Source organism: Psittacula echo (assembly GCF_963264785.1).
Source record: "Psittacula echo genome assembly, chromosome: 13".
Taxonomy (NCBI): Eukaryota; Metazoa; Chordata; class Aves; order Psittaciformes; family Psittacidae; genus Psittacula; species Psittacula echo.
Genome location: NC_137749.1, coordinates 984,029 through 1,009,592, shown reverse-complemented (window position 1 = coordinate 1,009,592; position 25,564 = coordinate 984,029). Strand labels below are relative to the sequence as shown.

The 25,564-nt window shown below is 45.2% G+C and overlaps 1 protein-coding gene across 1 annotated transcript in view; it reads left to right on the top strand.

Annotated features, from left to right (window-relative positions):
- Positions 1 to 25,564, top strand: part of GRK3 (G protein-coupled receptor kinase 3) — a 56,489-nt gene that overhangs the window by 11,480 nt on the left and 19,445 nt on the right. The window contains exons 2-6 of the mRNA XM_080628383.1: positions 3,218 to 3,294; positions 18,897 to 18,970; positions 22,200 to 22,301; positions 23,780 to 23,854; positions 24,692 to 24,753. Of these exons, the coding sequence (XP_080484509.1) occupies positions 3,218 to 3,294; positions 18,897 to 18,970; positions 22,200 to 22,301; positions 23,780 to 23,854; positions 24,692 to 24,753 (390 nt within the window). The remainder of the gene's footprint in view (positions 1 to 3,217; positions 3,295 to 18,896; positions 18,971 to 22,199; positions 22,302 to 23,779; positions 23,855 to 24,691; positions 24,754 to 25,564) is intronic.

The window sequence follows — 25,564 nt, the reverse complement described above, 5'->3', positions numbered from 1 at the left end:
TCAGCCTTTGCTTTAAGGGCAGCTTCTCCTGTGGGGCTGCCAGAGATGAGTGTGTCAAGTGCCTGCAGCATCCCGTTGACCTCCTCAACGTCAGCATGAGGCACTACGTGGGTATAGTCTGCAGTGCCAAGAATGGAGGTGACTGCCTTATCTGCAATGAAGAGCTCTCCCAAAACTTGGCTGGTGGGTCACCTCTGCATTAGTTGTCTCTGGCTGACCTTGGCACAGTGCAACTCTCTTCCCTGCCTCGTCAAGGGCAAAGGGCTGCATCATGCTCCCAGATCCCCACTTCAGTTCAGTGCTGGTTAAACCAGCAATGAAGTGTCCAGAGTCCCTGTTGCATTTCTCAGAAAATCTTAAACTTGACTTGTGATTTCCCCTAAATGGACTTGTTATTTCAGTTGCCCTGTGGTATGTGGACAGTGAACTGAACCTTTCTGATGTTTCTGTTTGCTATTCTCTATTTCAGAAAGGAAGAAGATACATGGACAGGTTTTGCCGCTGCGCAGTCAGATACGCTTTTGTTTCTGAATTTAATTTTTATCCAGCTTTTGTTTCTGCTTCTCCTGCGTGGTGCTATTAAAGTAGATCATGCTGTGAACTGAGATGAACTTGTGCAAAGAAGTCCACTTTCGCATTAGTGCGTGGTTTGTGCTGAAAGCACATGTGGGTATAGAAAGCTTTTCAGAAATGGTTACCTCTCTGTGAAACGCAGCTTTTAACCCAGATTGTTTGTGTGTAGGGCAACTGATGATTCAGTGTATGGAAGCAGAGAGGCTTCTTCCTTCCTGTTTATGGAATGTGCTAGGCTCCATTTCAAGATTTTCCATCCTTCTGAAGCATACGTGGACTCTGCTTCGTTTCTTTTGAACACAGAAGGATTTCTACCTTTGACGTCTGTGTGAGAGCTGAAGGTGGTGATTCGGGGTAGTCATAATCTAGTCCATGTCCTTTATTCCTCTTTATTCATCTGGATAAGGAGAAGTGCTTCTGAAGGGGTGGCAGTCTGTGTTCAGAGGCTGGAATGCAGTGTGGACTCCCGGAGCCTGTGATCATTTTACAGATTTGTTCAGATTCTGTAGCTGCCAAAACATTTTGTTCCTTTGACATGTTATCCACCAGACCAGAAGCGCTGCGTTTCGAGGGAGAGGGGGAGGCGCACTCCTTTGTGCCTATCACAATCAGAGTGTTTTCCTGGCCCCTTCAGTCACACGTTAAGTATTTCATTCTCTCCTCCTGTTGTCCAGACTGGGCTGTGTTTGTGTAGTTTCTTGCAGTGCCCTTGTTGGAGCAGAGAAAAGCTTTCTTGGTGTCATTATTATTAAAAGGGCTCATTCTGTTACTAACGGTCTAGTGGTCAGTGGGAACGGGACGTTGCACAAGAGTGCTCCAAGTGCAGGCGCTCTGATGGGCTCAGGTCAACCAGGAGAGAAGTTTGTGGTCTATGGTGATGCTCACCGTAGTCATTTATGAGCCCTCCGTAAGCATGGAGAAACAAGGGGAAGGGCTGGTTGGGAGAAGCGGGATGCAGAGCAGGCCATGCTGCCCGTGCTCACTGGCACATGGTGGTATCAGTTACAGCTGGAGGTATTTTGCCATCAATGTGCTCGCATTTTATGTATTTATGACAGAATTAAGTTTTACCATCACTATTTTAAACATGTTAAACTTGAATGTATATTTTTAAAAGCCTACCCATAGAACAGGCAGCCAAACTTGGAAGTTCTGCCACTTCTGTGAGAGATTTTCCTTTACTACCTTGCTTTTCCTGAGTACAGAGCCACAGTCTCTATCTACTGCTTCCTCTTTGCTTGGAATCAGTATTTTGTTTAGATTGTTAAAATACGCAGAGAGGAGGCATAGTTTTTAATGAGCAGATAAAAAGATTAGCAAGTTCGTCACTGAATAATTTATAACCTTGAACCCGATTAACAACGTTCAGCCCTCCCCGTTCTTGTTTAAGTTGACGTGGTGCTTACCCTCTAGAGTGCTCGCCTGGGATCACAGTGTTCGTGGAGCTGTGTTCCAGGCGGGGCTTTGAGATATACATAAAAACTATTCATAGAGAGATTCCCTACGCTGGGGTTTAAGCCTTCCAGCTAATTCTTGGCTTTTATTAGAGATGTTTTTCTGGTCAAGTCATGCAGATTTCATGCCTCAGGTCCTCATTTGAAGAGGATTGCAGCTACTTTCCTCCCTCAGAGATGATGGAAGAGATGCTGGTTGATATTTGATGGGTTTTCAGAAGCTCTGGTGATGGGTCCTTGTAGAGACACACAGGGCTGGGGATGGTCTCAGCCCTTTGCTTTTTCAGGCAGGGCTCTGCTGCTTCAGGTAACCCAGAGCAGTTCTGAGGCCACATTTTACAAGGATAAGGTGCTCAGTCTTTCTTCTGCAGGAACCTGAGTGATATTGAATAGTCTTGTTTAAGACATGAGCACTTTCTACAGGGCACTTGTGGTACTTCTCAGAAAAACAAATAGAACATATGAAAATAGCAATAGTAAAATCGGAACAGAAAAGGTCCAGTGGAATTTTGGCTTCGTGCTATGACAGGAGGGTTGGTTTACCAAGATGCTGCTGGGCTGCACTGATTCTCAAATTTATGAACTTGTATTGTTGCCCCTATGGAATTTTTATGGGCATTATATTGCAATGAATATTGAGGTTACTTGACAAATAAAGGAAATCTTTGTTAATGTGGTTTAAATGGGTGATTGTGACATTATAAATTAGGCAAAGTAGATGTTAAGTGCATTGCAGCCAAGCTAGGGGCCTAATGGAGCTTGTGTTGGCTCGTTTTCTGAATGATAGATGGCAGTTGCAGTGCTAACAGCCTGCTCTAGCTCTGAGTGACTTATACACTTGTTTTACATGGTGCAAGCTAAAACCTGATGCAAGAATACAGAAGTGATGACCAGAATGTCCCCTGGGAAGTGCTGTGACCCCGAGGCAAGGGTCCACCTGGTGCTGCGTATGAGTTTCTGCTACAGTTTCTGTGTCTGAGGAAGAATTGGTGCTCCTGCTCCTGCTGGCAGCCCTATACCACCCTTCAGTTCATCCCACAACTATCTAACTGGGATAAAAACTCTCATCTTGCATGAGTCTTCTACACTAATGTTTCATTTTAGAGATCTGTTTCTCCAAAGGATGCTAAAGGTCTGGTTTAAAATAAGCAGTTTCAAGTAACTCTTTTTTTTCCCCCCTTCTTTTTCAGTATCCGCAGTGTTATGCAGAAATACCTTGAGGAAAGGGGTGAATTAACCTTTGGCAAGGTGTTTCATCAGAAAATTGGTAAGTCATAGTTAAGTGAAATGTTCCTCATGTAAATACTAAGACCTGCTTGCCTGCCACCTCTCTGTAACGACTGCTGGAAACCAGTGTTGGAGATGGTCTGAGGAGCACTGGAGTAGGGACAGGACGCAGTCAAACAAAGGTCTTCAATAAAATGAAATGCTGTGGAAGGGAAGAGGATGAAGCAGAGCAATCTGTCAACTTCAGGGGCTGGAAAACTACTGGGAAAATAATTCAATTATTGGAAACATCAAGGAGAAAATTGTATTACGTGGTATGGGCTTGTCAGCAATGTAATGTGTCACATCAGTTACACTTTTCTGTTTTCTCTGCAGGGCTAATACACCTTCTTGATAAGGGAGCAGTAGTAGAAAAGATCCTGTATGTGTTGTCTTGACTATCTGACATTATGCTTTTGCTGGGAACGGAGGGAGATGTGGCCTGGGTGAACCTGCTATGTGATGGGGCAAGCTGCTGGGGAGATGGGCTTGAGGAACAGGTAGTGAGTGCTTCCATGGGAACGTGGAAGGAGTTTGCACCAGAGCATCAGGGATCAGTTACTATGCAGCATTTTACGTAATGGTGTAAAAGTTGGGATGAAGAACCTCTGTATGCTGTGTGTGTGACTCTGTTGACTAGAGGAGGGGGGAAAATGTGATGCTTCTCAATCAAAACCAGCAGTGCCCTCTATGTCTGTGCTGGAGAGATCACACAGATCCAGGGTGGAGAGCCGCTGCTCAGGTAGACGCTGTTAACTGCCTTGGCTGTTACACTGAGGTTGTATTGTCTGCGCTACATCATACGACTGAATATAAAAGCAGGATCATAGACAGTGAGGCATGTGAAGTAATCCTCTTTTGGCAGAGTATTGTGTCCATCCTGGCACTGGACTACAAAATATACATGGACCTGCTGGAGAGAGGCCAGGAAAGAGCAGTGGGAATGAGCAGACCTTACTTAGCAGTGTGCTAAACACAACCTACAAGGAAGTATTGAAAGAGGGTGTTAATATAGGCTATAAAAGAGAGAAGTGAGGTTGAACAATCTTCAAAACCAGAAAAGCTGTTGCAGAAATGGTGAGGTTGGTCAATTTTCCAGGGGCTTGACATATGAGTTATAGAAGAATCTGGATATGACTGAAACAGTTTTAGTAGTAGGATGGGTGGTGAAGCAGGGGAACAGATTTCATGAGGGGCTTGTGAAATCCTTGTCCTTTGGCATATGTCTGCTGGGATAATACAGCTGCTCTTGTCTTGCAAAATGGGAACAAAACCATAAAGCAGGCTGGGAAGATTTGAGGAGGTCAATGGATGTATTTCTGTCTGAAGTACACCAAGACTGTAGCTAACAGTGGAAGCAAATGCCCATGAGCAAGGTGCCATGCACATTGTTGCCCAGGGAGAGTGGTGCAATGGGGGCATCTTTGGGCTGGTTGAGCTTTAGCTGGGTTTCATGGCTGGAGCAGCAAGGTCCAGCCTTCCTGGTTGCCTAGAAATGTGCAGCTCAGTAGGTGGGAGAATATTCCAGAGTGGGAGTTTTGAGCATTGCCAGGTTGAGTATTTACAGATTGTCATTAATGGATTTAATTGCTTTGTGCAAAGAGGGTTGTGGAAGCACCAGTCTAAAGGATGCATTCGTAGCAGTCTCAAGGAGCTTTCCATTGTGTTACAGTAGCTGAAGTGTGGTCTGTCTTTTTGTACATAAAAGCTATCACTTTATTCTGGCCTGAAATGTTGCACTGTAAATACCTCGTTTGCTTGTACTGACGTCTCCCAGCGTGTGCTTCAGTTTAGATGTCTGTGCTGACTCATTAGGATTTGCTCTAGCATGACAGTTGCAAAATAAGTGGAATTTTAAGGAGGCCGACGCAGCCTGGCTCTGACTGTTCCATTCTCCTTGGTGGCAGTGAAGTGGAGTTGTCTTTTTTTTATCTCCTTAGACCCAGAGCAGCTTCACTGTAACCGGTATTTCTATTTCTGCAATGGGATACGTTTCGTTCAGCGTTGGTTCCAAAGAACAGTGAAGAATGCTGCTGTTATTTAATAAGTTAGGGCAATTACAGTTGGGTAACTGTAGCCTTGGAAGGATTCTAGCTTTGTGTTCTTCTGTCCCCCATTCTGGTGGCCATTGAGCCTGGCGTTTGAGAGCCCCTGGCCATTTAGAGACACCATTAACACACCAGTTCGTGTCCCTGGTCTCGAGGTGCACAGCTCGCAGACGTGCAGGGAGCTTTCCTCTCCTCTCCCCGTGGTACAAGCAGCGCTTGCCCTTGTTACCTGGCAATGGGGAGGGTGCCCGTGACCACTTTGGTGCCGTTTCGGTTACTTCTGCAGCTGCTTTCTTCTAAAGTAGGATTTAGACTGCAAGAAAACAAAGATTAAAGAGAAACGCGACTGTTTTTACCAGAAGACTTTGCATTGCTCTGGAAAATGTTGTATTTCCTTACTGCGGTGGTTCATTTGAGTTTGATTGCATTTTCTAGCTTGTTCTTTGCCATTGAATGAGTTCTTTTTCCAGACGTTAGCATAATTGCTTGTGGTGAAGTGCCTTCGTTTTTAGGCAAGCGTGGTGCGGGAGGCTGTGAAACTAAATCTGGTGAGGTCATTAAAAAGCCTGATCACTTTTTTACTCTCATTGTTACCTCTTGGCATGGGGGGGATGCGGCTCAGGCTGGGCCCCGGGCCCGGGAGGCAGCTCCTGCTCTGAGGAGTTTCAGTCAGCCGGAGCCGGATGAGTGTCGGGTCCTGAGCTGTAATTCTGCTGCTGCACCCCCTTGCTGCTGGCTCTTCCTGTGCCTTTATTTTCTCAGTTAAAGAGCTGTCTAGTATGCAGTGTTTTATCCTTGTACACTGATATAAAGCTTCATCAAGGCACCTATTCTTTCCTTCAGCAAGCATGTAGATAAGCACTGTTGGGCTGTTTTTCTCCCCAGAGCACAATTCTTTCTTGCAGCCCCAGGTCATTGTTTTCTCTGGTTTTCAGTCTCCTCCTTTCAAATGCAAACCCCAGGGCTTTGATCAGTTGTTTGATATGATTCTTTCTGATGTCCTATGTGGATGTTTTCCTACCAGTATGTCTAATTATGGTGCTGTTCTTATCAGGTGCAAGTGCTTATCTTTAATGAGCCCTTAAATCCTTTTAGGATCAGTGTTTTCCAGGGCCCACTCTAAAAGATTGGCCTAAATTCCCTCCCTGCCACCTTCCCCAGGTGTGCAACTGCAGGGACAGCTTGAGCTTGGAAACCAAAACCTTAGCTCTGCCCTTTGGAATCACAGTAAAAGCAGGAACTCCATCAGCAGGCAATGGCAGCAGCCTTCCAGGGGTGAAACTGGCCTGGAGGCTTCATAAGATCTGCCTAAACAAGTGTCTGTCCTCTGTATCTTTGTCTTCATGAAGGCAAATGGGTTGCTCTCCGCTCTCGAAGAGGGGATGACTGCTTGCAGGAGCGATGCTCCAGAATGATCTTGAACTCTAAGAATCTCCTAATGACTCAGAGGACATGAAGACACAGAAAAGCACTCTGGCAGTACTCAGTAGCCCAGCAGCCGGCTGTTCCCACAGAAGCTGCTTCCTCCACAGCAGAAGCTTCATGGGGGAAGTACAGGCTGCCTCGAAGCGGAGTGCGTAACCACCTCTAGCTAGTTTTCATTTTACCACATCCTGTTTGCTACACACCAGATTATGGGCTTGCTTTAGCAAGAGGGACGTGTTCTGGTATCCCCGTATCTATCACTTCCGTGTAGGACCCACTCTTGGTTCACGATTGAGTTGTCCTCGTGCTGCGGGGTGGGCATGCCTGTGACAGCGCCGCTTCCAGAGGGCAGTTTGGGAATGAGCTGGAACGAGTGTAGCTGCTGGGTGGATCAGGGTCTGCTCAGGCAGTGCAGCTGCCGAGCGTGAACTGGAGTGAATTAGGTCATAGTGTTGCTTTAGAACAGGATTATCGAGGTTATTAAAGTTAAGTGCTTTGGAGCAAACTTGTTGCTGGTTATAGTTCAGGGACTCTTATGTCTGACACTGGACTTACTGACAAATTGCATCTAGCTGGTAGGCAGTGAACAAAATCGGCTTAGGACTTACGGGATGTGACAGTTAAGCATCCTGCAGCTTCAGGTCCTGGTTTGGTTCAGCCTTGGGTTCTCTGGTAACGGCTTGGGAGCTGGTGGGTTGTGGCGGTTTGTCTACACCCATCTCGGTTTCTCATCGGTTACAGAGAGCCGTTGAGTTTGGGTCGTGGGGAACGATGAGACCAGAAGGTGTTTGAGCTGTTTCAGCAGCTGGTCGTGCTGCAGTTTCAGCATTCACCTTGCCTGGGAAGTGGCTTGCATGGGTTTTTTTTCCCTGAAGCTGGATCTAATTTCTGGTGTATTTTCTTGAAATACACTTGCAAAAAGAACCAATTAAAACCCGTGTAGTTGATGTAACAAGTTACAAACAGGGTTTTTTTTCCTATTTACCATCTCCTTTTGCTTAGTGAGGAATGATCGTTCTTGGGTGATTCATTTAACTGTCTTTCATATCCTCTTAAATCAGCAGGCTCCAAGTTGGAGGTCTTCCCAGCCAGGGTGAGCATTTTGCCATCTGCATCAGTGCTTCTTCCTACACATGCACGTCTTCTGCGGGGCTCTCGCTTCTTATCTGCTCCCTTTACACTGCAGCAGCTAAGTATAGCTAATGTATATTCCTTTTAGCTGAGTTTCCAGAGCAGATGAGCGTTGGGTCTCTTGTAGTTCCTCCTGCACAGACAACCTCCATCTGCAGGGAGGGACTTTTCTGCCTGCCCTCTGCAGTTAGAGGGAAACGTGCTCCTGGCCGTTGTGGCTGCTGTTTCCTCCAGCTCTGTCAGTGACAACGTTGAGAAAAGCCCAAACCCCTCCAAACAAGGGTGAGAACAGCTAAAGAGGTTTTTTTTTTAGGGCAGTGAATCACGCTTTCTGTTGCTTGTTTCTCTACTTATGGACCCAGTGTATTTGATTATTTCAGAATCTCAAGGCTAATCACTAGGTGGATCTTGAGTGAAAATCTGTTGAGAAAAACATTCTTGCTCTTCCTCTTTCTGTTGCCAGTGTGGTAGCACAGCGCACTGCGCTCCCCGAGATGCCTAAAAATAACAGGCTGGGAAAAGCACCTCCCTGGAGCATTATTTAAGCTATTGTTTAGTTTAAGCATCAGATCTATGTGCTGTTGGCATTCTGAACTAATTAAATAGGCCCCTGAGGACAGAACAACGAAAGCGGTAAAACTTGGTTGGGAGTAGAGAAAAGCACCTGAGGTTTTTACTGTTAAATGAGCAGGGGATGACAAAATTATTAGCAGATCTTGCTTCTAGTCTGCTTGAGATGGCTCTGAAGCTGCAGCTTGGACGTGCAAGTGGTGGGGCTGGCTTGGGCGTGCTGGGAGCTGGTGGTGGACTGAAATCCTCTGTCCTTCCGGGGAGAGGACTGTGGTGAGCAGGAGGGGCCACCCAAAACCCCATGCTAAGTGTTTAAAACCAGATTGTTTTGAGAGCCAAAGTCACCTACAGGTTGTACATTAGCTACTGACCTAAGACTTGAGTGAGGGGGGAAGTGTCAGAGCCTTGGGTTTCTTTCTTAACATTGTCCATGAGACTTGTAGCACTGTGATAATTTTACTCTGTTCCGGTATGTTGATGTTGAATGAAGTGCAGCCATATAATAGGGAAAATAGGTACATGCTTGGTGGGTTTTCTGTACAAGCAAAAAGGCAGGTTAGTTGTTGAAGTGCTTTTCTCCTGAGATTCTGTTTCTGACCTGGGGAAACAGCCACCATACAGAAGTAGGCACCATCAAAATTAGGAAGTAACTAGATGAGCAAAACCCCCCTATTTAAAACACTGCTTGAAGACTGATCTTCTTCTTTCTCATGTTACTTCTTATTTTCAGTTCAAGTTTAGACTAAAACCTGGATTCTGGAGAGCCTGCGGGAGGGTTTCTGAATCCGTTGAACTCGTGCTCTCCTTGCACCATTGATAGGATCAGTTAAAAACGGCACAAACCCCAAACCGCAGGTCGAGGTCGGAAACTGGGTGACTGTAAACTGAAACAGAAATGATTCATGTCAGATGTTTCATAGAATCATAGAATGGGTTGGGTTGGAAAGGACCTTCTGATCATCTAGTTCCAACCCCCAAATTCCAGCCAGTTTCACAGTGATTCTCCACTTGTATCAAACTGGGGTGTGGGCAGTGAAAGAGAGAAAATGCGTACTGTGTGCGGTCTCTCTTCACCAGAGTAGGGTTAGGTATGAGATCTAGTTTCTGTGTCATGATTTAAATGTTACTAGATGCTAAATTTCTTTAAACATACTTTGTTTTGTGGTAAAGTAAAAGTGATACTTGCATGAATGACACTGAAGATCGTTTAGAGGGATATTGATGAACATTCCCACTGCAGATTTTATGTGCAGGCAGCTTTAAGGAGAAGTCTGTCTTTTGTGTCAGGGTCAAATAGTATCCAAAGTCACTATAAAAAATGTATGTATTCATTTTGGGTTTTCTTCTGGTCATAAATAATTGAGCATTTCTTTGCTGGGATGCAGCCTGATGTGCTTCCATGCGTGCTGGTGCAGAGGGGTTGGAAATACTCAATTGTGTGATTTCCCAGAGGAGTTGCAGATTAATTCTGGGCTTTAAAGTAGAAAAAATATATATCCTGTCCTCTGGAACTTCGTATAATGGATAATGTACTGAATAGCTTTAACCTGCCAGAGGGGAGACTGAGATGAGCTCTTAGGCAGAAGCTCTTCCCTGTGAGGGTGCTGAGGCACTGGCACGGGGTGCCCAGAGAAGCTGTGGCTGCCCCATCCCTGGCAGTGTTCAAGGCCAGGTTGGACACAGGGGCTTGGAGCATCCTGCTCCAGTGGAAGGGGTCCCTGCCCGTGGCAGGGGTTGGAGCTGGAGGAGCTTTAAGGTCCCTTCCAACATAAACCAGTCTGGGATTCTGTGAAACTCATCTTTCGTATACTGCAAAGTGACTTCTGTACCAAAGATGGTTTTTTCTACCTTCTTGTTTGAGCTTTCTTAGCCCATTTCTGATGGGATGTTCTCCTCGTGTACCAGCAGTGATGGTGTGTGGTCATGATTTCCCCTCTCTCCTCCCCAGCAATTTCTCAGTCAGTCCAAAACGTTTGCACTCCCATGGAGTTTTTATCAACGTGCCTTGAAACAATTCACCCACTAATGAAGCCTCTGAACACCACTGGGAAATAGGTAAATATTAGTTTCCCATGTCTGTAAGGTGGCATGGTAACAACTTTAATGAGATTCACCTGCACAGCTCTCTACTCCTAATAAGCAGATTCTGTGGTCCTGCCAGTGCTACTCGTTCGTCTCAGTGGGATAACTCATTAGTAACAGGAGCAAAGCTCAGGAAGAAGGGAAGAAGTAAGTAGACCCTGAATTACTGAAGCTCTTAAGTCTTCTGACTTTCAGCTTTTAAGAGACAGAGCAGTTAGTCACAGAGCGGGGAAGCTGGAGGGCTCTGGCTGTCAATTTCCTCATCGATTTGTTTGTGGAGCAGATTTTACTGTAAACCTTTCAAACGCTTTTATTCTATACCAGTATCTGTCCTCTAACAGAATGAGGCATAACAGGACTTGCAAACCCCCTGGGGGATTTGTCCAGATTTCCAAGGTTCTTGCCGCAGAGCATCCCTTGGTGATGGTCAGGAGGTGAATAACACGCCATCAGAACATGAATCTTCACACTGTGTAGGGGAGCAGAGCAGTAACTTTGTGGGGTTGCTGCTTTTCTCTTTCCTGGCCTCCTTCCCCTGACAGCATCGTGTCCAGCCAGTGCCTCCATAACTTTCTGCTCTCAGATGTGTGCACGTCTGCAGTGGTTGGATAGAAAATCTGCAGTCAGAAATCTGCAAAACAGTTTCTTAATGCTTCTAGATGCCTCTGTCATTAATGTCTTTGATTTAATGGGGAAAGAGGCTGAAGAGAAGTAGAACCATCTGTTTCTGAACCTCCGGCTCTCAGCAGCTTTCTTAGAGTGCACAGAATGAACCAGAGGAAGGCTTTAAAATTCATGTAGGAGAATCATCTGTGCTCTGTCACTGTTGTTTTCGCGGTTTTGCTCCTCTTTACCTAAGTGCTGCGTGTATTTACTAACTGAATACTACTGCTTTTGTGTTCTGATTCTAACCACAGTACAACAGACTTCCTAGATGCTGTGGCAGAACGGTTTGGATCGTTGCAGAGGTTCACATCCTGAACAGTCCTGGCTAAGGTGAATACTGGCATCAGAAACTTGAGAATCCCCTTTTGCTGTGAACTTATTCCATGTCTTCAATAAATGGTGTTAGTGCCTGGCTCTTCCACAAGCAAAGCCGCACTCAGGCCCTTCCTCATAAGTAGAAATACACCTCCCAGTGGGCTTCGTGTGCTTAATAATTCATACTGGTGAGCGGCTCATGGTGTGGAGAGGTCAGAAGAGACAGTGTGCTTTCCAATAGTGAGGGATGGTGCCTTGCATTATGTAAGCAATTTGCAAAGGTTATATAATGGGAAAACACTGATCAAGAAAATGATGACTGGCACGTCCTTCGTGGGGACTGAGCATCCTTGTGACGTGGGGAAAGAGCTGCTGCAACAAATAACAGCCGTCGTGACGTTTTTAAGCTGCTCATGCTTGTTAGCTTGCTCATAGCTTGCTAGTAGCTGCTAATACCACTTCCAAAAGCGGTGGGAGTTTCTTCTATGTACAAGTGAAAAGAGAACAAAACCTCAAGTGCTGTATATTTCTTGATGAGCTTCAGTGAAGGAATTTAATCATGTTCTTTGCAATAACTGATGGATTGAAATGAAATGCTTCAACTCTGTGTTTAGTTGTCCTTTTAAAATTAGAATAGTTATATGTGATACTGGCCCATCTTTCAGAGGAAGGTTTTCTGATGTACAACCCTCTTTTTTCGTTCACCTTTGGTATGTGAATCCATACTTGACTTCCTCACCCCTGGCTTGTTCAAGGCCAGGTCGGACAGGGCTTGGAGCAACCTGGTCTAGAGGAAGGTGTCCCTGCCCGTGGTAGGGGCTTTGAACTGGATGGGCTTTAAGGTCCCTTCCAGGCCAAACCATTCTATGGTTCTGTGATTCTGTGACTTTAGTCAAGTGGAATTCTGGAGACCAGAGTATGAGAGATATGTCCTAATATGGTTCAGCTATAAGTTTTCCTTGTTCTTCTATTTTCATGGCTTTAAGTAGTGATTTATTGCATGTTAGGTATTCAGAGGTACATTTCATGAGGACATTAGGGTGATAACCTGGTGATTTTGGGGGTTTTTTGAGGTAAAGATCCAGTGGCAGTTGCCACAGTTGCTGGTGAAGCACAGACATGGCATTTTTAATGGTTTACAGCTGTGTGTTAAAGACAGAGCACATTCTCCTTTTGCTTAGGAGCCCTTTTATCCTGTGAATTGCTGTGCCGCCACTTGACATCTTGACAGCTGCTGGTCCTGCCCTTTGGAAGTGCTGAGCTCCTGGCTGCTGTCAGGAAGGGTATTTACAGTGCACCTTCTTGTTTGAGATGCAGGCTCTCTAATCCACCTCAGGTATTTAGCTCTGAGCTGCTCTGCGGGGCTACAAGCAGAATGGTGATTGAATGCTGTTGGTAAGACAGTGCATTATCTGCTTAAGATGCTCTACCTTGCGGGCCTGGATTGAGGATTAACACACAATCTGTGAATACTCCTCCATCGTGTCCAATACATGTGTGCTGGAGGAGGTGAAGGCACGCACAACTCTGGGTTTTTGGGACCAGGGCTGACCACATTGTAACAAGTGTTGGTGATTTCATAGGGGGAGAACTATAGGAAAACATGTCTGGAAATGAGGATTTTCTTTGAAGACACTTGGAACCTTGTAGCCAAAGTTTATTTTCATATAATGATTTATAGGCATCATTAAGCAAGCTACCTGGCAACTTAGTAATGCTGAGCTCAGTTGCGAGTCTGTTGTAGGGAGGTTGTTCTGTGCTCCTCCTCACTGTATGCGAGTCCTGTCTTGGAAAATACAATTTGTTCTTTCACCCTGCTTTTTATGCACACAGATATGTTTTAATTTGTTGTGATGTATTTTTAAGGAACAGTGAATGTACTTTAGGCTCTATTAGGAAAAATAGGTTAAGGACAAACAGCTCGTAATTGGAAAGTGAAGTAGTGAAATCTGTGGTGCCTTCTGGGCTGGGAGGATTTCTGTGGCTTTGTACCTAGCCCAAGCTGTGATTCCTACGCAGATGAGTTTTCCCTGGTAGTAGCAAGTCTCTTTGTTCCTGAACAAGGAAATCAGTGGTTCTCTCAATTCTGGAGCTTTTAGGTGGTCTTAATTATGCTGTGCTATGGCAACTGAGCGCATGTAGCGTACAGAACAAGATCCTGAACTTCACTGGATATGCCTTAACAACTGCAGCCTGGTTCGAATCACAGCTTTTACATGGTTTAGTAACAGAGTCTACCCCTAATGTTTTGTGTCCGTGACCCAGATCTGTTACTGCTACCTGTGGTGTTCACTGTGGAGTGTTGGTTGAGGTTTGCTGTTACTGCATCCTGCAGGTTCCTTGGCAGTCCTGCACAAGAGGCTTTGCTGGAGGCAAGTTGTCTGTGTCCCTGTGGTTCTGCTCCTCTGCTTCTTCAAGGTGTTGTCTGAATTCAGCCACATAAGAAATATCTGGAGATTCTTGGAGGGTCTCAGGATAGAGACATTTAAGGGCCCTAAATGAGGAAAACTCCTTGTGTTGCATGGTTCACACCAGCCTGGTGTTGGGAAGCTTGTGCTGAAGCTTCCTCTGCCTGGAGTTGGAGCCATTCGCTGCAGCCGAGGTCTGAGGAGCCTGGTTCTGGTGCAGATGTCACTGCTTGCTGGGTTGTCGTTATTCTCTATTTATACACAGCACATTTAGTTAGGATTTGGAAGCAGCTGGATATTTTTGTTTTCTAATTTGCTATTTTGCCTGCTTGAAAGTGTCTACATCAGCATTTTGGACCACATTCAGGTCTGCTGTAAATAGCTGCAGCTTCCTTTCAGTCAGTGACATTGTGAATACTTACATCAGGGCGGAATGTGCCTATTTTTAGCTCTGCTGTCTTACCTAGTTGTCTCTGTTTGTTTTAATAAGGTTGTTATTTACTCCCGTTAAAAGGGTATTCGGATCAGATATGAATAAAATTCCTGTTAGAATGAGATAAGTCGTTCTCTGCAAGGTTTGTTTCATTACAGAGTTCCGCATTAATTGTGTTATTATTGTCCCGTGCTCTCAATTAATTACATTCTGGTGAAGATCAAGGTACAGTGTTGTGAGTGCAGGAGTGACCTTGAGCAGGCAGAAGGCCAGCGCTGTCCCCTCGCCTGGCCTGCGGCGTGGCTCTGGCTGCTGTCCTGCTGCCCGGTGCTGGCAGAGCTGAACCTGCTGATGAGGCAATGCCTCCTGCTTAAATAGCACTGGTAGCAGGGCAGGAAGATGACATGGAGCTGTAAAATGAGAAGGTGGCTTTTGTCCCTGCAAGTGGAAAGGGCAGCATTTCTTTATTAAAACTGTAAGAGAAGGGTTTGACATTGCAGGGTGGATACAGCCCATGGGCATCGGCCTCACTGCAGAACAGGTTGTGAATGTTTGAATATTGCTGTGTTCCTTTTTAGAAGACATGGGTTAAGCTAAGTCCGTTCCTTGTCCTTTTCCAAGCTGGTGAAACCAACCTTGTCTGGTGGGGGATGAGTTCTGGGAATGGGCTGATGGATCGAGAGGATGCCGGGGTCATCACCTCAGTCTCCCCATCTGTCCAGTTAAGACTGAGCTGCAAACTCCAAGTGTTGTCTTTATCCCTCCTTGAAAGACATTTTGTCTTGGTTATTGGTTAGTGCAGTTAATGGCATTTGACAAACTTACCTGCAAAGGATTGCCCATCAAAAGATAAGGGGAAAAAGATACTGTCTGGAGAGTGGGGAAGTTGAGGCTTGCACTCGGTCTGTCTTGTACTCCAGTGTGTGCATTATGGGTACCATCCAGCGCTGTGGTGGTATCAGAAAAAGCTGTTAAGAGTTATTTTTCTTTTCCCTTAACAAGCAGTGATGTGGTTGTTGCAGAAATTACATAGTATAGAGGAAGAGATCTTTAAAGCTAAAGCTGTCAGCATCTTGATTTCATAAATAATTGCTGGTTCCTTTTATCTGTTACTTAACGCTATCATTTTTCTAATTCCTGCTTTCTGTTCTGGGTCTGATTTTTCGGTGTGTAGTTAAAGGTGCTTATTGTGCTCTGCGTCAGTTCTGCCTGAACTTCTTCAAACTCCTGTCACTTCTTCACTGCTGCATCTGTCAATTAGTTCTGCAATTATGTGAGAGCTGCAGTTTCTGGCTAGTAATTTTTCACTCAATCTCAGCACAGCAATTGGAGAGATTTCCTTTTTCCTGCAGTAGAAATGCAGACACGGGGAGGTCACAACACAAACACTTCCAGTGTGGAGAGCATCAGGCTCTCACTGGATTTGTTTGAGATCAGGATGGTGGGAAGAGGTCACATGTGCTGATACCTGGGGATGTGGATTGAACAGTCAAGACAAGCTGCACATGCAACAGGAGGGAGGAGTAGGATGTTTGTGTTTGCATTGCTGCTGTAAAAGAGTTTAAGGCAAATCATTCAAGGAAAGGTTAAAATCACAGAATCTCAGACTGGGTTATGTTGAAGGGAGCTTAAAGCTCCTCCAGCTCCAACCACAGGCAGGGACCCCTTCCACTAGAGCAGGTTGCTCCAAGCCCCTGTGTCCAACCTGGCCTTGAACACTGCCAGGGATGGGGCAGCCACAGCTTCTCTGGGCACCCTGGGCCAGCGCCTCAGCACCCTCACAGGGAAGAGCTTCTGCCTAAGAGCTCAGCTCAGTCTCCCCTCGGGCAGGTTAAAGCCATTCCCCCTGCCCTGTCCCTACGGGCCCTATGTTTTCATGCTATGATTTATTTTACTGCAGTATTGTTAATAATTTATTTTTTTACCATAGGCTTTAAAATGCAGCTGTAATAATTCTGCTCATGTTCACTGGAGCTGGGTAGCAGCATTTTCTCATACTTGTTATGGCTGTAACATATTATGACTATATCAATCATCTCTAAAGGTTCCTAACTTCTCATTTGGGATGTCTTTATTTTCTTGCACAGCAGCGCAGTTTAGAACAGAGCCCTGAAGAGAAGCAGCTTTGCAGCGTGAGCAGCATCAGCCTCCTCTTGTTCCCTGCCATAATGAAATTAAACAGTTTGGAGAACACTGAGCAGGGCTCCGATGTGTGCCAGGGCATTGTTGAGGGCGCGTGTTGGTGTATTTTCACACTCCTCCCACAGTTGTCTTTGTGGGTTGGGTTTTGTTGTTTGTGGGTTTGTTTGGTGACCAGCCAGTGGCTGGGACCTCGCCAGGGAATTTTCTTTCAGTGCATTCATTGCTGTTTGTGCTGCTCTTTAGTCTCTTAATTACACGACTGTAATCTTCTTTGGTTCGTTGTCCAAGGGAAAGTTCAGTCAATTCAGCAGTGTTTTGCTCGATGGTGCTGCCGCTGCTTCCATCCTGTGTAAAGTAAGGAATTGGATTTGTGCCCTCAGTGGCAGGTTTTGCTGTGAGCCACGTTTGTGCCGCGTTCACCTTGCTCTCGAGGTGCCAGGAGCAGCTTTAGGGTTTGGGCAGGAGAAGGGACAGTCTGGGACCTGCTCAGAGTCCTGCGGGAGGGACCCCTCGTGTCCTCACTGGGGACTGGGTGAGCAAGATCCTTCGCATGCAGCGTGGGGATCGCAGGAGCTGCTCTGGTGCTGCGCTCCTGTCCCTTCTGCAGCGAGAGAAACAGCTCCCCAAGAGTATTCCCAGCAGAACAGGAGCTGAGACAAGGCCTTAAAAGAGAAGAAAGCCCCAGTGTGAGCGCAGATTGCTGCAGGGAGTAGCAAATTCGGGGTGGGTTGCTTTGTTTTCAGAAAAGCGTTTTTCTTTGTGAAATATTTCAGGAATGATTCTTTTTTGTGAGAATAATGAGAAAGTTTGGAGGATCTCGGAAGGGAATCTCGTCATCTGATTTCTGTCCTCCTTCAGGGAACAAACCCCACTTTGTGTAACCTTTGAGATACCACCCTAACCAGCTAAATGAGCTGAGCGAAGTATGGGAGCTGCATGGTCATAATCCCTTTGCTGGTGTTCTGATTGTGGCAAAGAAATCCAGAGGACCCCAGGAAAACAGGTGCTTCCAATAGGAAATGTAACTTGGGATCTGGATGTATCTAGAGGGGCTATCAAAAAGCTGATCAGTGTTTTCATTATAAATAAATTAAAGCTTTTGTTTGCCTGATTAGCAGTGCTTTATCTGCTGGGACTGAGGGGTTTGCTGCTGAGTAGCTGGTGGATTTCTTCTTATTTAGGTCCTTGATCAAATCAGGTGATAGTGAGTTGAAAGGACACGATGCTCATAACTGACAGTTAATGCCCTCCTGTACATACTACAATGGAATTACTGGGTAGTATAGTCTGGAATACAGGAGATGTTGTAGGTGGTTGTATTATTTCTTAGTCGAGCGTATAATTTTGCTGTATAGTTCAAATTACAACGACGTTGTTAATTAAATCAGGTCTTCTGTATGTATAATCCCTTCTCTGTGTTCTTATAAATATTAATATTAAATATTGTGTATATTTTGAGTTGCAAAGGCGCATTTTCTGTCTCCACATGCTGCTTTTTTTGGAAGGAAAAGGAGCAGGGAAGCGATGGAGCGGTGCCCAGCCAGTGTCAGCCCTTGGCTCAGCCGCTCTGCTGCTTCTTGCTCCCTTTGCTATTCGAGTTCATGTTTTCCTGGTCTTACCTCCAAAAGATGGCTGTGATTTCCATAACCAGCAGTAACTCTAAATAAGGAAAGGTATTGCCTGGTGTGGTGGAGTGAGACCTGGTTCATTTACAGCTCTGAGGGGCTGTAAACTCAAAGCATGAGCTGCAGCAGCAGATACCCATGTAAAGTCACAGGGTAGCAGGTACCAGCCCGGGCGTGCATAAGGACACCACTTCCATGAGACTCAGCTTGTCACGGTGCATGGAGATGCTTATAATGGAAAATACTCATCAGCAGGCTGCAGAGGTCATGCTTTAAATTACTTGTAAAGGAGCTATAAAGATTCTGATGTAATTTATTGTCTTATAAAACCTATTAGGGGTAACATTAACCAGTAATTTTAAACTGGGAATGCAGAAGAGGTTGTTTTTTATCAATAAAGTGTAGGTAACTCTATTTCAGAACCAAACCATGTGAATAGTATTTAGTCTTTACTCTGGAAAAAGGAACAAAATCTGATCCTTTGAGAGGAATGGGATATTCCAGTGCAGTATGGAAACATTTCATACAATTCTCAGCAGGTAGAAATTGGAATATGCTTTATGGGAGGTAAGTGAGGTTTATGATCCTTTTCTGTTCTGAATGCTGGTGATGGGAATTGCTGAGCCTTGGGACCAGGGGCTCTGTAGGTATAGATAATCCCGGATGTTACCTGGGGGCTGTATCCCTGTTGACAGGTTACTGCAGTGATGATATGGCATTTTCTGATTTTATTTTTCCCTTTTCTCTTTCCTTTCCAGGATTTTTGCTGTTTAAAGACTATTGCTTGAATGAGATTGATGAAGCTGTCCCTCAACTGAAGTTTTATGAAGAGGTAAGGAGGAAGGCTCTCCCTCTGCTCCTCGGGGATGCTGAAAGGGGAGGAGAGGCATCCAGGGGGACGCTGGGACCTTGTTCTCAGTCACTTCAGCTTCACAGTGGAATGGTTGGTTCATAAGAGACAATGTTTGATATAGTAACGATGGCACCTCAAAGGGACAAAACCATCACTTTAACCAAGCTCAGGAGGGTTTTAAGATAGCAGTGTAACTATTGACAAGTTGGCAATTTGGTATGGTCATGGTTGACATGGTCGGTCTTGCTCCATTGTCAGGAGATAATCAGTGGAGGAACCCACAGACACGGTGCCCAAGGCAGGCATCCCGCAGAGGGATCTGTAATTCGGGGGAGCACGTTGTATCCTTCCCATCTCTCCTTGGCTGGGGGGCCCCGGCAGCGTGGGGACCCTGAGGAGCCTCCTTGCTCCATTCATTCCGTGCTCTGTTTGTGAGGCTCTAAATATAAAAGTGTAGGTAATCCTGTCAGAGGTGCTGGTTTTGGTTCAAACATGCAGACGTGCTGGGAAGAAGCAGCCTCTGCTGCTCACTAGTAATTAGAAAAGCTGCCTGAGATAACCTTTTGTCTGGATTACTGTTAAGCTGATGAGTTGAATTTCTCTTACTGGCAGCACAGAATAGCTGGAGTTGGTCATTGGTGGGAGAGAACTCCTCAACAACACACAGCTCCCCCTCACATATTAGATACTGTCAATAAAGAAGGATCTTTTTCCTATTGTTTCCACCTTTTTATATCCTGAAGGTATCACTGTCACAGGTAATCAAAAAGGCACGTTGTCAGGGATTGTTTAGCAGGTATTTTTAGCTGCCTCTTTATCTCTGAAACAATTTTGAATTGTATTTTTAGGTTATTAACAAAGTGTGGCTTAAAAAGAACTTCAGTGCTTTGTCAGGTACTGCTCAGAAAGTCCCATTACAGGTATTCCAGGAGGGGTTTGGTGCAGCGTTGTTGGTGTCAGACCGGATTTCTCTTTTATTTTGTAATATTTGATGTACTTGCTGCATTTATTACATGTGGAATAATTTGAGTACCTCGCCCCATTAAAAAGCACTTGATGTAGAAGGGCCCCATACTCCAGGGATTTCATGTTACTGCAGCTGAAGTCACGATCAGGCATTTAGCTGGGGGAGTGATTCATCCAGCTCGGCTTTGGAAAGAAGGGGAAGAAAAGGAGAAAAAGAAGAAGTACTTCTGGGTGCTTGAAAACCGACCCATTCTGATTCCCATTTTCAGAGCTGTGTCTCGAGGGGAGCTGAAGTCGGCCAAGGAAGGGTTAAAATACAGTGACAGGGGCGGTTATCTCTGAGTCAGGAGCAATACTGCAGAGCTGCTGCTGACAGAGACTGGTGACAGCTCTAGACACTGGCACTTCGGCTCTGCCTGGTGCTGTGGTTTTTGGCATGCTACAGTAATGTTCTATTTAATGAATGTATAAAATTAGCTGTGAATATGTCAGGCACATGTGTTAAATGTGGTTTGTAGTAGAGGTGTCTCATGGAGTCACCTGTGATGAGCAGCAGCGGGCAGTGTGCAGGGGGAGAACCAGAATGAGGTGCCCCGGAGGGCATCACCAAAGTCACCTCCTGCTCCTTTCTCCAAAGCTTTACAAGACAAAGGGACTGTGGTTAAAAGGTGAGGGCAGGTGAGGATGTGCCTGTGAGGATGTGGTGGAGGGATGCTTTGCGTGCAGAATTAGGTGGTTTGAAAACCAAATATCAAAGGGCAGGAAATTGCATTCAAGTAAGACAATATACCATGTATCAGGCTTTCTCCTGAACTTCTAATTATTTTATGGCATTACATTAATTAAAAAATGTTTCCTTGGCAAAGATGGATTGAATCATTTTAATTATAACTGGGTACGAAGGGGAAGCAGTCACAGATGGCAGCTCGCGGGGGAACTGTTGCCTTATCATAGGCAGCAAACAAGGGGACTAGAAAAACATGGAGTTCAGTTACGGTGCTGCGCCTCCCGAGGTAGGCTGGTCTGAGTTGTCACGTGGAGACCTGCTCGAGAGCTGTGAGGAACAGCTCATCCTGTGAAAGGAGCAGGCTCGGAACGAAGGGACAAAAGAAAATGTATTGTGACAGAGGCAGAACACTGGGTTTTCACATCTTCGCTTTCTGAAGTCCTCAGGGATGTGCTTTCTGTTAACCACGGTGCTGCTCTGCTCTGAAGGGTCTGGCAGGACAGCAGAGCCCTCCCTGTGTCCGTGCTTCATGAGGAGATGCTCTGTACATCTTTTGTGCAGGGTTTATTCTGTAGGCTGAAGGTAAAGACAGCTCCTGTCCGTCCTGTTCCCTCTCCCACAAGCACTGAATGAAATCCAGCTGGGAACTACTGTGCCCTGGTTTTCCTGGGTCGGAGCAGGGCTGCATGCTTCATTTTGTTTGGATCCAGGAATCTAAAACGTTCCCTGGTTGGACGGGGCTTGGAGCAAGCTGCTCCAGTGGAAGGGGTCCCTGCCCGTGGCAGGGGTTGGAGCTGGAGGAGCTTTAAGGTCCCTTCCAACACAAACCAGGCTGGGATTCTGTTCTCCAGTTCTGTGATGCTGGGCAGGTCTCAGCAAGTCAGAGCTGAATCTGTTCCCGAAGGATCGTGTATGGGTTTTACATTCTGTCAGTCCTGAAGAACTCTTTCCCTCCTAAATAAACCCCAAAGGACCCCTGGACTTGGTGAGGGTTCTGGAAAAGGCCGTTAAGGTCATTGAGTCCAACTGTTAATCTGCTCTCAATGAAAATTAGTTTCAGACTTCTTAATTCCTGCCAGTGGGAGTGGCAGCAGAGCTGCCCTGGTGGGATTCCCTCCATACATGTCCGGACGCTTTTTTGCCAGGGGAAGTGATGAACTGCAAAGGGATTTAGCTGCAATGGAAGCAGGAAGGATGGTATCAGGCTGGGTTTGAGCTGCAGGGAGAGAAGTTTTCTGCAGATGAATCCAAGGGGGAACAAGAGCTGTTCCTCAAAAATAGCAAAGACTTCCTGAATTCTTCAGTGTTCTGAGAAGTCTCCTCTTCATTCTCGGAGCCAGGGCAGCACTTTTCAAGACAAAAAAAATGTTGTGAGCAAACGTGCTCCCTAAGCATTAGTTAAGAAAAGAACAAAGTAAAATAAACTTCAGCGGAAGTATTTGGGCTTTTTAAACCAAATAAGTGACAAATCATTAGGAATGTGCTGATCTAATGGACCTTTCTCTTGTATTGCAGATAAAAGAATACGAGAAACTGGATTCTGAGGAAGAGCGGCTGGCCCGGAGTCGGCAGATCTATGACACGTATATCATGAAGGAGCTCCTGTCCTGTTCCCATGTGTGTATCATCCCGATCTCACACTGCTCTTTGCCTCATTTGAGTAGCTTGACAGCGGAATAATTCAAAATAACCGTTGTTGCATTCAGAGAACAATTAAGATTATTACTGAAGGGATTGTAACTGCCAGTGCTTGTAGTGCTGGGGAATTCCATTTGAAGCCAGTGGGACTGCGTTTGGCTGAAGTCAGCGTAGAATCCCAGCCTGGTTTGGGTTAGAAGGGACCTTAAAGCCCCTCCAGCTCCAACCCCTGCCACGGGCAGGGACCCCTTCCACTGGAGCAGCTTGCTCCAAGCCCCTGTGTCCAACCTGGCCTTGAACACTGCCAGGGATGGGGCAGCCACAGCTTCTCTGGGCACCCTGTGCCAGCGCCTCAGCACCCTCACAGGGAAGAGCTTCTGCCTAAGAGCTCATCTCAGTCTCCCCTCTGGCAGGTTAAAGCCGTTCATCTTGTCCTAATCCTACAGGCCCTTGTCCAAAGCCCTTCTCCAGGTTTCTTGTAGCCCCTTAGGCACTGGGAGCTGCTCCAAGGGCTCCCAGAAGCATGTCTTTTTCAGTTTATTTTCAGTAATGAGAGGTGTGTGCCAGTTATTGTTAAACTTGGTGGTGGCAAAGGAAATATTTGGAGATTGATCTGGTTGTATTTCTGCAAACAAGATATTTTACAATATGATAGCGTGAGTGCAGTTTGTGTGTGTATATACTTGCACACATTAACCAACCTCCCCTCACCCTGCAACAAGCCTGCCCCAAAACCCCAAAGGAATGGAGCTGCCAGGGACTGTTTGGATGTGGAAGTTTGGTGTGTGGGAAAGCTCAGAGTAAAGGTTGAGATGATTGTGTTTAAAACTGGTCACACACAGCTTGCTGGGGGTTGTGTTATGATTTGTTTGGCCATAAAGCAGGCTTTCATACTACACGGAGACAAGGCACTCTTTAGCCTCAGCGTGGTGAGTTGAAGGCGTGGGGCCACGTTGGGACAGATGCTGCTTTGTTACAGCCCATGGAAACACATGTTCCTTCCAGCTGAGCTCTTGCCCTATTGATCTGTATTTATCAGTTTCATTTGCTTTCACTTTAAAGAAGGATCTGCAGTAGGTTTTAATATATTATATTAGTTATTATATTATTAACCTATGATAAGCTCTGTAGTGGTAGAAGATCCATGTCTGCTGTCTCTGGAGCTGTACCCGGATAGGGCGTTTTTCACTGATTTGTTAAAGGAGCATCATGGGGCCCTTCTGTCTTTGCCTTTCTCCTCCTCATCTTCCCCTCTCCGGCCTTCCTGCTTTAGAGTAATTGTTTCACTGTGTTACTCTGCATGTTTCACAATGACGTGCTGGGGGGGTGGTGTTGCACCCATTCACTCTGAGGACCCCCTCTTTCTCACATGCGTAAAAGAACAACAGTGCCGTAGGCCTTCCATGAAACTTTTACATTTCCAGCTGTTTGAAACGTTTCTCTTTCTTTTCCAAAAGCCTTTCTCAAAGCAAGCTGTAGATCACGTTCAGATGCATTTAGCCAAGAAACAAGTGCCAGCCAGCCTTTTCCAGGTGAGCCTGACACACTCGGAATGGTCTTGTTTCCTTCACTTCTGTGACAGTAAGCGGCTTGGTGCATACTATTTCAGGAGACAGAATAAACTGTACTGGTGTATGTTCTTCGCTGTAGTAGTGATAAAAATGCTTTTTTTAAGTCAAAAATTACAAATTATCTAAAATACTGTAAGCACATTTAATGAAAGCGAACTGTACCTTGGTGCGTATGAACAGCATCATTCTTAAATCCATGCCATTTTAAGCCATTAAATGATTTAGAGTAAATCACTTTCCATCAGGAGGATACACATCCTGTCAGGCTAATCTGAACTGAGAAATAGCCTTAATGTTTCAGTAATGTGAAACCTTTGAAAGCATTTTTCCTTTAATTTGCAAGTGTATTAATTCCCAGCTGATGCCGGTGTGGAATCCAGCATTTGTACCATCTCACATGTTCTAGTGTTCCTCTAGAAAAAGCCGCTTGTGAATGGAAGGTGCTGATTTCTTGATAAGGGCAGAGAGGAGATGAAGCGAGAGGACAGCTCTGGGAGTACAGGCTCCACAGCAGGGACCATTTACTCTGTTTAAGTACATTGGGGAAGTAGAGCTGTGCTGTGATTGATTTCCCAGGCCTGTTGTCCATAGGCAGGTGCTTCACACAGGTTTCATACATTAATCGGATTCCAAAAGCTAAATGAAGCTTCAGTGCTTCGTTCAAAGTGTCTCCTTCAAAGAAAACACAGTAAATGCTGTTGTTGTATAGGGCCAACATGAGTTAAATGCAGTGGGTAGTATTGCATCATCAGTTTATTGTATGCTTAAATATTAATTGTGTTTCTTATCCCTCTTCAGCCATATATAGAAGAAATCTGTGATAGTCTCCGAGGAAAAATATTTCAGAAATTTATGGAAAGGTAGGAACATGGCACATTATCCAAGCTTTCTGCCTCATGGAGCGGGAAGCCAGGCCCTTAAGTGTTGCTGTAAAATAAGGCTGAAAATGTTTCATAAACTTCATTTAATTAATAGTGTATTATCAGCGAGCTTCCGCAAATGAGTGGCTGCTTTGTATATAGTGATGAATGTCAGAATGCCCGAGTGGAGAAATAGTAAAACTGATTTTCTCTTGCTCCATACAGCAGCAGTAACAGGCTGCAGTTTGATCTCAGGGGTTTACAAACACAGAACTGTATTCTTGGGGGAGATTCTCATGAGAAACCAGCTCTTGAGTGTGACTGAAAGACCTGGTTTATATCTGGACACCTCGCAGTTAAGCAGGAAAGGTCTAGTAAAGAACACAAGACAGAGATGATGGTAAAAATCCCTCTGTAGAACTATTATTTCTTACTCTGAAGATAAATACTTCATTATTTGTGTAGAAATAAGAAATGATTTTTTTCTTTGCAACAGCTTGTGGTATTATCAGTGTTTTTCCTATTTTAAGATAAAATTAGTTTAAAATGTTCCTTGGAGTATATGGAGACTCATTAGCATGAATCGAGCTGCCTCTGTTTTCTTACAGTTATCTTACAATTACCTTCCTCTTTCTGTAATTTAAATGTTTGTTAGTTCCAATTTTAGTTGGTTTTAAAAGTTAAAAACCATCTGAAGGAGAGATGCGAGGACACAGCGAGCACTTACAGTTACAGGGATAAGATTATCTGATGTCTTTCTCCTATAAGGATGTACAATCTGAAGCATGCACTGCTAGTAATTGTTTTTCTT